Genomic DNA, 15305 nt, shown 5'->3' with positions numbered 1-15305 from the left:
TGAAACCTGATGCAATGTGGGGAAAGATAGATAGAGGGGACTAGTGTCCCAGGTCCTTCTGTATTTTATTCTGCTTCCTACGAACGGCAAGTTGTGCATCTAAGATGTAGAGGACCAGGATTTGATAAATGTATGCAATGTTAATAGGAGAGGACAACTTATAGTTCCAAAATTTGAAAACCATATTTTAAAACTGTAGTGTACACTTATTATTTTTTTTATATTGTTTTCATTTGTTTTAATCTGCTGGAACAGAGACACATAAATTGCATTGGCATAAGGCGTCTGTTCCCAAACTGTGCGCCGCGGCTCCCAGGGGTGCTGCGGCGCTGTCACTGGGGTGCCGCGGGCCAAGCATTGAAAAAAAAAAAGAGCACAGAAACTTACCAATCCGCCGGGCCCCGGGACCCAGAAGCCTCATCTCTCCCGCAGCTGTCACTGAATATCGACGTCAGTGACAGCTGCGGGAGAGAGGAGGCTGCTGGGTCCCGGCGCCCGACGGATTGGTAAGTTTATGTGCTCTTTCTTTTTTTTGCTATGGCTGGCGCGCGGCAGAGGAGTGAGAGGGAGCGTGACAGCGGGGCACAACAGGACAGAGGAGTGTAACAGGGGCAGGGGAGGGCACAACGGGACAGAGGAGTGTAACAGGGGCAGAGGAGGGTTACAGCGGGGCACAACGGGGCAGGAGTGTAACGGGCAGGGGAGGGTGACAGCGGGGCACAATGGGACAGGAGTGTAACAGGGGCAGAGGAGGGTGACAGCAGGGCACAATGGGACAGAGGAGTGTAACAGGGGCAGAGGAGGGTGACAGCGGGGCACTGCGGGACAGAGGAGTGTAACAGGGGCAGAGGAGGGTGACAGCGGGGCACAAACGGGGCAGAGGAGTGTAACAGGGGCAGAGGAGGGTGACAGCGGGGCAGAGGAGGGTGACAGCTGGGCACAACGGGACAGAGGAGTGTAACAGGGGCGCACAATGGGACAGAGGAGTGTGACAGGGGCGCACAATGGGACAGAGGAGTGTGACAGGGGCGCACAATGGGACAGAGGAGTGTGACAGCGGCAGAGGAGGGTAACAGCGTGCCTGGATGCAGAGGGGGCATTTTTGCATACAACTAAATAAGTATTTCTGTCCTGACCTAAATACTTATTACAATTTTTTGACCCAACTACTTCTAAAACAGGACTGCTCAATAATTATTTTGGAGGGGTGCCTTGAAAAAATTTGGAGACTCAAAGGGTGCCACTAACTGCAAAAGTTTGGGAACCACTGGCATAAGGTATAGAAAAGATTGGAAACGTTACATACAAGCATAAACTCTACAGGTGAAAACTATGAAAGGGACTCTGGAATCCCCTTACGCCAGTGATCATTTTCCTGCAAAAGATACATAAGGAATGTTTAAGATCGATAACACTTTCTCCTTACACCATAATTGCATTTTAAATTAGTGCTTGTCACCCGGGTTAAATATTGCTGAATAATATATGTTGTTTGTAGTCATACAACGCTCCATATTCAGCTCTATATACCCAGTGAGAGAAAAAAATGACAAAATGCAGGCATGTACAAAAGCATGACTTCAGGAACATACCCTTTCTGGAAGGTGTTTTCACATGTGAATATGTATTTATTTTGCTGTTGTCCTTTACAATTAATGTAAATAATTTTCTTGGTGAAGAAGAATGGCAAATCTTTGAAAAGACAAATGTTTTTCATAAATGTGGCCAGAGGACTAAAACTTGGGCGAACGGTTTTGGAAGCTGTAGCATTTATTATGGTGCACAACATTTTGGGATAAATGAGAGAATACTGGTGAAGGGTCACAGACAAGAAAATAAACTTGTTGTGTAAGCGTATTTTGCTGAAGATCCTTTACATACACTCATTTAAATCTGGGGAGAACTGCTTTAATAGATTGTAACAGAGGGTGGAAAACTCTGTGCATATTGTATTTTTTGTAAACTGATGATGGGCTATGGATTTTAATAGAAATAAACCAAGATGCATCTGATCTTTATGGTGGTAAAAAAAAAAAAAAAAGTACATTTTGCTTGGTCAGTAGTAGGAATTTGTGGTCTCTTTTTTTACATCTCACCACCATCAATTTACATGTTATTGCACAGTGCCCAATTTGTTTTTCTGCTGTTCTGTAGACATGATTCTCGTACAGTTTGTTAAATATAATGTTATGATACAATTACAGGGGTACTTGTGTTTACCATACATGGCGCTGCAGCAGCATCATCTGCTCTCTGATGTGAGCATTCGTGGTTTTGTAGCAGGTGCCACCAACATCCTCTTTCGGCAACAGAAACACCTCAGTGATGCCATTGTTGAGGTGGGTAATTTACCTATATTCCAGCTGATTTCACAAATGTGTCTGTCTTTTTATGTTAAAGCTGCACTACCACATAGTAACATTTTTTTTTTTTTTTGCTAAGGTTCTTGCCCCTCCCTAGCTGGGGCTGCTCCATTCCCCTAAGAGCCCTAGCCCAAAACAGGGGAGGTGGGGAGTTCTAAGCAGGAGAACCAATCGCAAGCTACTAATCATGACAGTGCGGTTAATGATTGGTCTTTCTGCACCCCGCCTCCACTGCAATTAGTAAAGTCGGTCAGTTTAATAATTTTTTTTTTACTAGTTATGTATTACAGAACCAGCAGAGCCAGGAAAAGTGGCTGTGTGTAGAATTCACCAAAGCCCCAGATAGTAAGATATGTTACCTAGGTGGTAGTGTAAATTTAAATGATCACTTTTTTATGTAGGTATTGATTAGTTTTTTAGAAAAGTATGACTTTTGAGTCAGTTTAGGGACTTTGGTGTATGTGATGTTTCTTACAGTATGTATTGTGACAAGGCTACAAATAATAAAACTGACTAAATAAAAATATGCTTAGTTTGATCCAGTTCCTGAGCTGTGCGTTTGCTCATAATCTTAAACCTCAGTATGCTAACAATCCACTAATGATTGGTATTCCTATTTGTTAGCATTCTGCCATTCTCTCGTAGATCAAAATTGAGCTACCACAATTTGCAGGTTTACTTTATATAATAAGCATTTTTTGTGTGTGTGCGTTTTACAAAAGACAAGTTTGTTTGCCCTGTTATATCCTTACACACTTTAATCACTTCATGATCAGGTTTACGATATGTTCATTGCATCAGGAATACCATCCTTTCTATTAAGAAAAAAAGGAAAGGCTTTATTTTGGTAGCACATCAGAATAAATATATTTTTTTTTATTTTAAGTATGTTTTATAGTGGGGACTGTAGGCAAAATTAAGATGAAAAAGCACTTTTTTAAAATTCTGTTTTTGTCATTTTGTAAACTGTGCAATTCCATTAATTTACCCAAAGGATTAGTCTGCATAGGTTCTCATTATTTTTATTTTTTTTTCATTTTGAAGGAGTGATCGGGCTATTAATGCAAGTCCATATGTGGGCAGAGTACGGTCCATGTAGCAGGCAACATTTTTATATGGGCATGGTTATGCAGAATATTGGGTGTGGCTTTATTTGAATGTGGCTTTTTTGTTGTTGTGTATTTATTTCATATCCTTTAAAAGGACGCATTTATGTATGTGACAGCATATAGAACACATCTTGCCAAACAATGACGCCATTCTTACAAATAGCAAATGGCAATCACCAGATAATATGTTGTAACAACATATGATGTACAGACACCTACCAGTTGCCTGCCATATGCTGCACACATTACACCCTGCATCCCAGAAACTTACTTTGCCATTTAATAGGGCATTGTATGGTTCTCCATGCATCTCTACATTATATATTGCTCTTTATATCTGCTGTGATCAAGTTCTATTTGGTCTTGAATGATCCCAGAAGCGAAGTAAAGATGATTTGAGGAAATACTACCGTTATGGTCATACAGGCCTTAGCCATCATACCTATGGATCTCCACAGTGCAGTTATAGCAAGGTGATTGGCCAATATGTCACAAGAACTCAAATGTTTGTATCATTTACAATTTTGACCTGCATAAGATTTGGGTAGAGATTCAGCTGTTTGTAATGGACTGGGGAGGTAAAGCTTTAACAGAGCTGCAGTGGGATGTCCGGGTAATACTAAGTAATGTATTTTACTTGGCTCATATCTGAACAAGATTTTTTTTATTTCTAGCATTAGCCTAATTTTGAAATGGTGTCCGAATTAGTCTTGAGTCAAAATAAATCTTTCTCTGTAATATTCTTTGGATTTTGCAATTTAAGGTAGATGAGGCTCGAATTCATATTCATGACCCTGAGCTGAGGAAGATACTGAATCCTACAACTGCTGACCTCAGATTCATTGACCATTTGGTAAAGCATGTTACTGAAAACCGGGATGATGTCTTCCTTGATGGCACAGGCTGGGAGGGAGGAGACGAATGGATCAGGGCACAATTTGCTCTTTATCTGCACTCTTTGCTCTCTGCCACTGCACAACCAGGTAGTGTAAGTGTGTATATATGCAGGTATCTGTGTATGTATATAAAGGATTATAAAATATTTTTGATCCCATGCTACCACTAAATTGGCACAATTGTTTTTCTTCACAGACAATGAGAAGATGCTATCCGACTATGGCTCTGCTTTTGTAGGAATGTGGAAAATTACCCACAACTTTAGAGTATGGAACAGCAATAAACACCCAGCTCTTGCAGAGGTGAACCCAAGGTAAGATTTCAGACCATAGAAAGCAAACGTATAAATGTTAAAAATTGTTGTAATATATGCATATACTTGGCAAATGACACTAATCAGATTTACACATTTATCACCTAGCATGTTTTTGTCCATTTTGTGAATATTTTGAAGTGTCATTTTGGAGGTTGACAGTCCAACAAATCATTAGTGTCTTCCCCATAATAATTACATTTTCACTCTCTGGCCTCACTCCTTTTGCTATCCATTATCATATTAATATCCACCCTGTAACTACATACAATTCACCACCTACTGTACTTCCTGTACAATACCTGTTCGCTTGTGCATAATCACACCCTTTCCATGCAGGAATGTTTGTTAACTATACAAAAAACATTATTGCATATTTCAGTGCAATAAACTATTTTTTTTAAAAAAAGTATATTACTGCGCTCAACTCTAAGTGGGCAAGAGCTGCACTATAAGGGAATCCCTTCCTTTATATAACCAAACAAGATATAATGCGCTCAATTGTCTACAATGATAGTTGCCAACTAATGATTAACACTGAATGGTAAGTATAATATATGACTACACTCCAAACATGCTGGTGCATAGTATTTATCATATATCGTGTGATCAATAACGGTTGATGGAAACCACAAACTAACAAGTGTAAACTCACTGGATAAGGATAAAGAGAATAAAATTTATTAATGTTCTAAACACTTGAACAGCCTAAAATCAGTACCATAAAAACAATTAAATAAATCAAATAAATATTAAGTACGTATCGTTCACTTGTGCATTAATGGAAATATAGTTGATCTGTCAACCTCTAAGAATGTCCTACAAATGGTGACTGAACACCAATAAAATCATAAGTTAATAAATGTCCAACAGGCCAACTTTCAACGTTGTCCATGTGATAGATCCTAATTCCAGCCGGAATTCATAGGTAAGAGAGAGAGACTAAAGTACCTTATGCCCTATAGGGCAGTTGATGCTGAAAATGATGGCTCCAGAGGAAGAGGTAAATAATCTGTAGCTAGCGGTGGGGCCCTTGGAGAGGTGTGGGCAACAGTTGCCTAGATGTCCGCAAACGACAAATATCGGGAACCAGCTGTCGTTATGGGAGAGTGTCGTGCGTACCACAATGGAACGCAAACCGGAACTTCCTGTGCGATGTCAAATGGGGCGTTCCCCAATGCGTTTCATCTGCAACAGCAATTTTCCTCAGGGGGCCTGTTATTGATCACACGATATATGATAGATATTATGCACCAGCAAGTTTGGAGTGTAGTCATATATTATACTTACCATTCAGTGTTAATCATTAGTAGGCAATTATCATTGTAGGCAATTGAGCGCATTATATCTTGTTTGGTAATAAACTATTTTTGCATCTGTATATGCATATAGTAAATATGTTTACAAGTGCAAAAGGATGATAGAAAGAAAAAGTAATGTATTTAGAAAAGTCATGCCAGTAAATTAGTCACCTGGGCTGGAAAGCCTCTAACTCTTCTGCATGGTACCTGTTTCCTACAGCCATGGCAACCAACCCTTTTATCTCTTTTCTTCCACAATAAATAAAAAATATATACATATACCCAGAGTTCTGTCACTCCTCAAAATCAATCTTGTGCATCTTTGCACACTTGAGACTGTTCACCTGAACAGGAAAATATTTTCCAACCCGGTCTGTTGTTAGAGGCCCGCAGCGCCTCTGTTGTTAGGGACAGAAGCCGTTGTGTTGCTAAGGATCCTGGCAGCAGCCCTGCCCCTCAAAAGCATGCAGGCACTTCAATGCATTGTTTTATCATTAGCAGTAAGAGTTTCAGGCATATGTAAAGCATTTTTAGGGTGCTTTTAGACTATGGTTATTATTATTGGGGCATTTCGCAGGCAGAAATCAGTGGAGAGTATGTTAAGGCTAAACTACCAAACCGTTAATATGGTGGATTTTGGGTAACTATTTAAATGCCACTGTGTTTAAGGATTTGCCATTCAATATTCGAAGATTGAGCTAGACAAAGTCTAGTGGCCAAGATATTAGTTCTTCCAGCTAGATGATGTCCCCTTTTTGCACAACCCCCCCCCCTCTAGATTTCCTCAATGACAGCCAAATCTCCAGTACATCACCCAAAAGCCAGAATAGCTGATTCCTGGAGCTACTCTTTGTCTTCCTTCTCCAATCTCATTGAGAGGCTCAGGGATTAGGTGAGATCCAAAATTGGGACGTGAAACCGAGTCATGACTCCGTTTCACTCTGGATCCTAAATCTCTGATTTGTTGTATTTCTCTGATTTTGAAGCGCTCATCTCTAGTGATATCCCTATAGCTGTTCTAACGTCACTTGTCCACTCTGCATGTTACAGCCACAAACCTTGAGAGAATTCATATGTGTGTTATACAGTTAAAATACTGTAAAAATGCACAGTTTACATTGTGTATTGTATGTGTAACATAGACAGAGCTTAAAGGATAGAATGTTTTAAGAATATTTTAATGTATTTGTAAAGCATCAATAAGTTCATATCTCATCTCTACAACACAAATAGCTGCAGCAGCTGGTAACCAGATACATTTTAATTGTAAATGCATTGGAGATGCATGTATTAATCTGAGATCAATAAATATAGTAATAATTTTAGAATCTCCTACCTAATAAAACCTAAACTTTTTATGTTCCAGGTACTATACTATAATTGTATAATCCTGTAGGAAAGAATAAATGGTCTGTAATCCAGTCCTTTAGCTAGACCTGTAGATCCCATAATCTCTACCTAGAGTACTTTTACCCCACAGGGTACTTCAGTCTGTTTAATATCACATATAACATTATTATTATCGTAGGTTTGTAAGGTGCCAAAGTGCTCTGCAGCACCATACAGTAGGGAAAACAGGACATACTTAAAACAAGGACATACAAGGCAGACAAAATAAACGCAGGCATGAAAACAAATGGTATGAAGGACCCTGCTCATTAGAGAGCTTACATTCTAGGTGGAAGAGGGCACAGCTGGAACAAGAGGAGCGAGTGTGGCTCAGAGTGAAGATTGGGACACCTGTGAGGGTGTATTAGTGTGACTAGTATCATCATGAATAAGATAAGCTTTAAAAAAGAGATGGGTTTTTAGAGAACTTCTAAAGATTTGAAAACTGTGGGAAAGGCTAATTGCGTGTGGCAGGGAGCTCCACAAAAGGGGAGCAGCACTGGAGATGTCTTGTAGGTGCGAGTGAAAGGTGGTTACCAGAGAGGAGACAAGGCGCAGGTCAGAGATAGATCTACGAGGGTGGGAGGGAGAGTATTTAGATATAAGATTTGTGATGTATGCAAGGGTAGTGTTGTTGAGGGCTTTGTAGGTAAGGGCTTTGTAGGTAAGCGTGAGTAATTTTAATTGGATTCTGTAGAATATGGAACCAGTGTAGGGATTTGCAAAGTGGGAGAGCAGATGTGGAGCAGTGTGAGAGGAAGATCAGTCTTGTAGCAGCTTTTAGGATGGTTTGAAGTTTGCATATATGGGTGTCAGGAATACCAGATAGAGTTTTAGTAGCATGATGAGTAAGAAAAAGGAGCATTCTGGCAATGTTTTTAAGGTGGAATCGACAGGACTGGGAGAGACTCTGGATGAGAGATATAAAGTAGAGGGTGGAGTCGAAAGGCAGCAGACTTGGGAGACTGAGGAAATTGTGGTGTTACTGATAGTGAGGGAGATTTGAGGGGAGGTGGTGATTCTGGCAGGAGGGAAGATAATAAGCTCTGTTTTGGATATGTTGAGCTTTAGGTAGCTCATCAATGATAAACATAAACAAAACTAACCAGAAGGGGTATTCCCAAAATATTTAAATACATAAGGAGTGGGTTAGTATACATATTCACATAAAGGGTACTTTGGATACATTTACACAAATTAGAGGGTACTTAGTATAAACTAATATACACGCTTTTAAGGGTACTTGTTTGACACTTAATGGGAAATGGAGTACATGTTAAAAAGAAAAGGTTGGAAAACCCAGCTGTAGCGCTTTGATCTTCCAAAATATCTAGGTAACAACAGACCTTCCTCCTTTCATTACTCTTAACTTGTGTATGTACAAATGTGTGGTCCCTGATTATACTTTATGCTTCTGTCTGCAATTTTTTCCCAACTTTTTTTAATAAGCAAACAATGTTCTAGCTATAGCATTCTTTCTCTTTCAGTCATCCATTCCAGGGCCAATACAGTGTAGCAGACGTGAAGTTAAGATTTTCGCAGTAAGTATACATATATATATACATATAGTTTTATTTTCAATGAAAACTCTGTTCTTTATGTAGTTTTTCCATAGATTATCACAAAACAAATATATCCTGACAAATTCATGATTTCTACTGTTTTGTTATTTTAAGTGTGATAGAGTGATTACAAATCTCTTACTATTAGTGTGATTAAAATGTGTTATTTTAAAGCTCCGTACAGAACAGTGAGAGGGGCAAGAAGATAGGCAATGCCGTTGTTACCACAAGTCGAAGCATGGTGCAGACTGGAAAAGCTGTAGGTAAGAGAATAATACTTGACTACATTACAATTTGATATGAAAGCAAATATATAGTAAGGAAAATATTATGTTTTACTGTATTTTTAAAGTAGTCTTTAAGTAGCAAGCACTATACATAAAGAGCTTTTTGCCCATGCCATCATTCAAATTAGCTTCTTTTTATGACACTTCCTCTTTTTACTAGAAGCAAAGATTTGGTAACTGCCAACATGGAATCACAAAATGACCATCCCGTGTCTGATGAAGTAAAAAATATTGTAGGTTTTATTAAACATGATGATTCTGACCAGAATGGACTGTAGAGTTGTATTGAAAATAAAAAAAATCAACCAAAATTTGCCAAGAAAGACTCATTGTGCTACTAATGTGTAAAGCCTAGTCGATAAATTAAAGAAGGACAGATTAATGGTGTACACAATTTTCAAAAAAGGGGGGTTTCAAGAATACATTACATTACAAAAAAATCGTAACTCACTTTAAAATTAGTGAGGGAAAATCTGATATGCGATATTGAAAATAGAACATGCTTTGGATAAACACATGTCTAGTATGAGAATAAAAGAATGATTTGATACTGTTACAGATAACAGATTGGCTGAAGAAAGGGAAAGAGATGTGGACCAATCCATATGATCTTTATATAATATTTTATGTGAAGTACCACATGGATCATTGTATGGATTTGTCATTTTCAATATATATATATGAGAGAGAGAGCCTACCATTTAAGTTTATTACTGTAGAGGATCACAGATTTTGACAAATAGAGGGGTTGCAAATTAAGTTTAAAATAGCCCACAATGCATGAAAGTGTGGAAATCAGAACTTGCAAGGATTTATTAATTTTCGCAATACTGTCTCATTGGAAGTCTGGCGAGTACTCTCACTCCCAGGAAGAGGCACATTGGCAGGGGTAGTAGGCAGAGGCATGGTTCTCTTCACCAAAGAGCTTCTCTGGGAATGATGAGTAGTGATTTGATAACTCTGTGGTCAGTAGACAGTAGAAGCTGTGGTCTCAGGAATGAAGACTTTAGATAATTTGGGAATAGGGATTAATTGGTAAATAACATAATTGGGCTGATCCAAGGAATTTTTCAAGTTCTCATTTTGGGATTGGGAAGATTTTTTTTTTTTTCTTCTGGTGCAGCTGCACCACCTTATCATATTTATATATAGATCTTTATATCAATCAATATTCCTTTTCCCACAATCCATATCCTCCAGAGAAAACTATATGGATGAACAGGATGACCATGTCTTTGAGCAAATGGTAGTCGCAGCCTTTCTTTTGGGTGTGTTTTCTTATTACTAATTGTTGTTACAGTAAGTTTGTATCAATAACTTACCTCCATAGTATAAGATGTATTACATAAGACATTACTGCAACACCATCCTGGATATAAGCTGTCCGCTGACTAGTTTCCTGCCCATATAGCTAATCCCATCTTCCTTCTACTTGTGCAGGTCAGTCTGTTGGAGGAGCTCTCATCAGTGCAAAGTCCGCCATGTCCTCCTGGCTTTCTACCTTCTCTCAGCCATCAACCCAGGAACAACCGGAAGAGAAGCACTGAATAAAACAAGAACTCTCCACTCTTACTCTGACCTTCTCCTCATTGTGGATTTTGTAACAGTTCCTTGTGTTTACATCAGATTTTTATCCGTTGATGTAATTCACCTGTTTCGTTTTAAAGATCAGGCTAGTTGTACCATGAAAAAAAACCTAGGAATTGAAGTCATGAGTAACGGTCAATGAAGTTGTCTATGTATAACAAGCTTACATTGTACATGGTCTTTTTACTTGATGGTTCAATCGACTTAATTTACTTTTCACATTCCCTGTTGCTGGAGATAAATGAACAGTTTTTCCATAACATTTTGCTTGAAATTAAAATCCCAGCTAAAAGGAATTTGATTTAAGAGTATAAGGTTGCAGCATTGATACTTCGACAGAATTGTATATTCTGCATATTGTCCCTATGACTGAACTATTACACTGTCTAGAATTTAAGCCCTAAATTCAACACACAAATCTAATGTTATGATTGTGGTTCTTTTCTCTTCATATCAGTGTAAGTTTCAGAGTGTTCTTTTCACTAAATCCAATCCAAAACAATCAATATGTCTTCTTGAGTATAAATATTGGGTAGTCCTTATCTTAAACTCTGTTTTATTCCAAATATTCTTTTACTAGATACATATACGAGCCTGTCATTTATCATATGAGAAATGTCAGTACATATACACTGTATCTATGTGCTCAGAGTATTGAGAGGTGACATTTCCTTCCTCTTCATTTTCTTGGTTTCTATATACTCCAATCCCCCCCCCCCCCTCAGCCAGTCCATCCTGTGCATACCATCCATCTCAGAAATTCTTAACAGTTCCATTTTAGACCTTATATGCATGTGTACAATTCCAGTTTTAAGCTGTCATCTCAAAAAATAAGAGATGAGGAGGTGAAAGTGGACTACTTATTAGAAATACTTTCTACCTAAATCAGTGGGAAACCATATTGTTGATTGCTGCTATAAACTATTATGTATACAGTCCTCCTTACAGAAACTATTTCAATTGTGTACAATTTCTGGGTAACTGTTTTTATTGTTTTGGTGAAGATCACTACCAGATTTTTTTTTTATGCTATTTAGATTTAAGCACTGATCTGTATGACCTCTCTTTGTTTAGACTGTAAGTCATGTGCCACTGGAATGCTGTGACATTTGTTAAGCTTTTGTTTTTAAAATGTATCTGTCATTTCTATACAGAATCACATTGGGTCTTTGAACAAATGGAGCCACTTTCTTGTAGACCGGCAGGGCAATGAAGTCCTTGTCACATGGCATGCGAGTGGCATTTCCTGTCTCTAGCAGCAACGCAGTGAAACTGAAGAATATCTATATTTGTAGCTGGTGCAGCATAATCCAGTGATTTTGCTTCACTTAAACATCATCATGTCACTTCACTAAAAGAAAGTTTTTGCAATGAAACGTAACGTTTTAAAATGTTGTTTTTATTCAATCCCTTAGAGACAGGGACCATCTTTTTCTTTTTCTTTTTTTTCTTCTTTTTTCTAAATAATTTGCCTCTTTCTTTTGTTTGACGTGTATTCCCATGAGTGAGATGGGAGGCACCTGATGAAAATTATCTGAAAAAAAGTCTATCTAATACTTGGTTTCTTATGTGGTGTTGACTGAAAAAATTTGAATACATGGTGACAGGTTCACTTTAATTCCAACAGTTATCAGATTGTAGAATGAGATGCACAGATTTTTTTTTTAAAATAATATATTTAACGTTTTAGTATGTATATGTGTTAATTAGATTGAAATGTGTGTATATAGAGAAATATGAAAAAAAGTGAGAACTGAAATATAATTGTGTATGGTGTGGTTACAAAAATCAATGTGTATGAGCTTTTATCTCCACTCCCATGTGTTCTGATGTGTTATGATGCTCCAGATGCTGTATATACAGATTAATGTAAGCCTCTCTTTTCGCCAAGCCTGTTATCGACTCAATTTATTATTGCAACAAAAAATTGATTACAGACATATATAACATTTTGATGCATTTAAACAAAACAAAACATTGGAAATGGCACAAATAAATGTGTTGCATATTACAAAATATTTATTTATTGTTAATATTTAAACATGTTTCTACCACAAATTCATTCTTTAAAGTACTTTACATTCCATTTTTAGTTTTACTTACCTCTGATTCATCCAATACATCTAGTCCATCGATGCCTCCAGTGGTCAACTTCTTCTCTACTTTATACTACCATCGTTCTATCCAAAAGAAAGTTTGAGTCCATTGAGTAGTAGTTATATACAAAACAGCAGAGTCAGACCATTGGAAGACTTGGGGGACCTGGTATATAGAGAATTAGTACACCTTAGATTTGAGTGATAACTGGGATAAATCTATCTAATACTAGTGGGTCTATTTATCGGTGTCCACCAGATCGTGGCATTAATTATCATCTTTTATTGCCGCTTTTCGCTGCAATAAAAAATGTAAGATTTTTTTTTTTTTTTTTTTTTTTACATTTATTAAGGAGAAGTATAGCTGCAATATAAGTTGATTCCCAAATGATATAATGTTTTGTAAAATTGCCATATTCTGGTTGTATTCTCTGTACTTTTCATTGCTGTTAGTTATAACATATTTTGTTTAGAAATTGAAGACTGAAAGAAATTAACAGTTTATTTTTTTTTGTCTCTCAATTTTAATGGTTTACATAAATATATCAATGTTACAAATGGCTAAATTACATATAATTTAAAAACATCATCAGTAAAATAGTAGGAGATTATTACAGAGCCTATACTGACCACTCTGGGGCTTGTGATTTATTTTAGTGAGTCATTAACAAAAATAAAGTTTGCTATTATCTCTTGAAAATCTAGATTTTATTTCTGGTTGTGTTGACAAGTCATCATATAATATGTTACTACACCTATTGGTGTCTAAGTAATATATTCTAGATAGCTCTTCTCCAGAGAGAAATGTTATATAAAAAGGAGGCAGATGATGATCTGTTTATTAAATGCTGAGCATTGAGAGATTGGCAGAGCTTGTGACATTTCCATTTAAGTATATGTCATACACAGACAAATCGATCACAGTCAGTATAGGACCTGCTTTTTATGTTTATGCCAGATTTACCATTGATAACCCAGAATGGCTGTATTTAATGAATGAGAAAAGCATGGCTTAATTCTAGCCCTATGTACACTTTTCAAGACCTAAAATAGTGAACCATCACTGTTTACATTGCACTTTTTTGTAAACTCATTTGTAGTCCCAAAGTAAGATACTTGGTTTTGATTTAGGATCTATAATCCTAAGAATACTAACAATGATAGATAGATGAAAGTGTAATATTTGAACTAGTTAGGAGTCTTTTTTGACAGGCCTGCATTTCATCACAGAACATTTTTGAGCAACAAATAATTTGATTAAAGCTGTTTAAATTACAGTGATCTTTTATGTCTGTGTTTTTTTATTATCTTTTGTATTCCTGTCATTAAATGCTTAGGGAAGAGTGTATGAAGTGTTTTACTATAGGAATATACCTCGTTTCTATGACCATGCATTTAAGTCTGTTTGCCAAGCTTACCATTTCAACATATCCATTGTTTCCTTCTTTTTCCTTATAATTACTATACCTCCTTCCATAGCTCTCCTGCCATTGTAATTGAGTTGTGAAACCTATCACAATACAGTAGCTTAGTGGCAATGGGTATGTGTGTCATCACTGGGAGTGTAACAAGGTCTGAAAATATGGCAGAGACCAAGTAGAGAGGTGGTAGACACAATTCCCTAACTCAACGAAGCACAAAAGATGGTTTTCTCCTAAATATAACCTGGTTTAGCCTCATTTATGTCCTAAGTTAATTATGAGTGAGGGGACATCAGGACTGTATAGTTTGTGTCATTTTTTTGTGTGGTTCAATGTTTATAATACATTGATTGGTTACATTGCACCTATAAATGTACTTTTTAACAAAAGTGCAGCTGGCAGGTACAAAATGCATCCTATTTATGGTTATAGGGACAAAGTTTGGTTTCCGACACCTCTAACCACTGGTAAGAAATTAGTTTTACACACTATAAAATGGTGTGTATGTTATCCACTGTCAGTATGAGGTGGGCCTCGTACAGCAGTAGGGGAGGGGAAGAGAGACGAGATGAGGGACCGACCTCTTACTAAAATCAGCCTCCCAACGGGAGAATCATTTAACATTGATAATCCTAGCTACAGTCGGCCTGCTATTTTAACTTCACTTAGGTGTGCACATGGCACAGCCCTGCGCTGACCAGGAGGTTTAAAGCCACTTCGTTTAAAAGGGAGCGAGCTGGATTACCTAATTTCATAATTATCTGAAGTAGGTATGATTACGACAGGATAGGCCTAGCTGAAAAACATATTGGACATCTGGTCATGGTTAGGCCTCACAACAATAAATACATGTAAGAAGCTACAGACAGTTCCCAAGTAGGAACCTCAAGGTAGTGATTTTAGCTGCAGAGAAGTAAGGAGATTTTTCACATTTTTGTCCCAATGATGGCCAAGAGGTTATTTTTTGAGAGGTTATAAAA

The 15305-nt window shown here is 37.5% G+C and overlaps 1 protein-coding gene across 1 annotated transcript in view; it reads left to right on the top strand.

Moving 5' to 3' along the window:
* The window catches only part of AVL9 (AVL9 cell migration associated), a 60442-nt gene extending 46257 nt beyond the window's left edge, over window positions 1-14185 (top strand). Inside the window, exons 11-16 of the mRNA XM_075212598.1 lie at window positions 2205-2339; window positions 4236-4455; window positions 4565-4682; window positions 8860-8913; window positions 9109-9197; window positions 10662-14185. Coding sequence (XP_075068699.1) covers window positions 2205-2339; window positions 4236-4455; window positions 4565-4682; window positions 8860-8913; window positions 9109-9197; window positions 10662-10768 — 723 coding nt within the window. The 3' untranslated portion in view covers window positions 10769-14185. The remainder of the gene's footprint in view (window positions 1-2204; window positions 2340-4235; window positions 4456-4564; window positions 4683-8859; window positions 8914-9108; window positions 9198-10661) is intronic.
* Window positions 14186-15305: the final 1120 nt, after the last annotated feature.

This window comes from Mixophyes fleayi, chromosome 5 (assembly GCF_038048845.1).
Source record: "Mixophyes fleayi isolate aMixFle1 chromosome 5, aMixFle1.hap1, whole genome shotgun sequence".
NCBI lineage: Eukaryota > Metazoa > Chordata > Amphibia > Anura > Limnodynastidae > Mixophyes > Mixophyes fleayi.
This window is presented reverse-complemented; position numbering and strand designations above follow the sequence as displayed.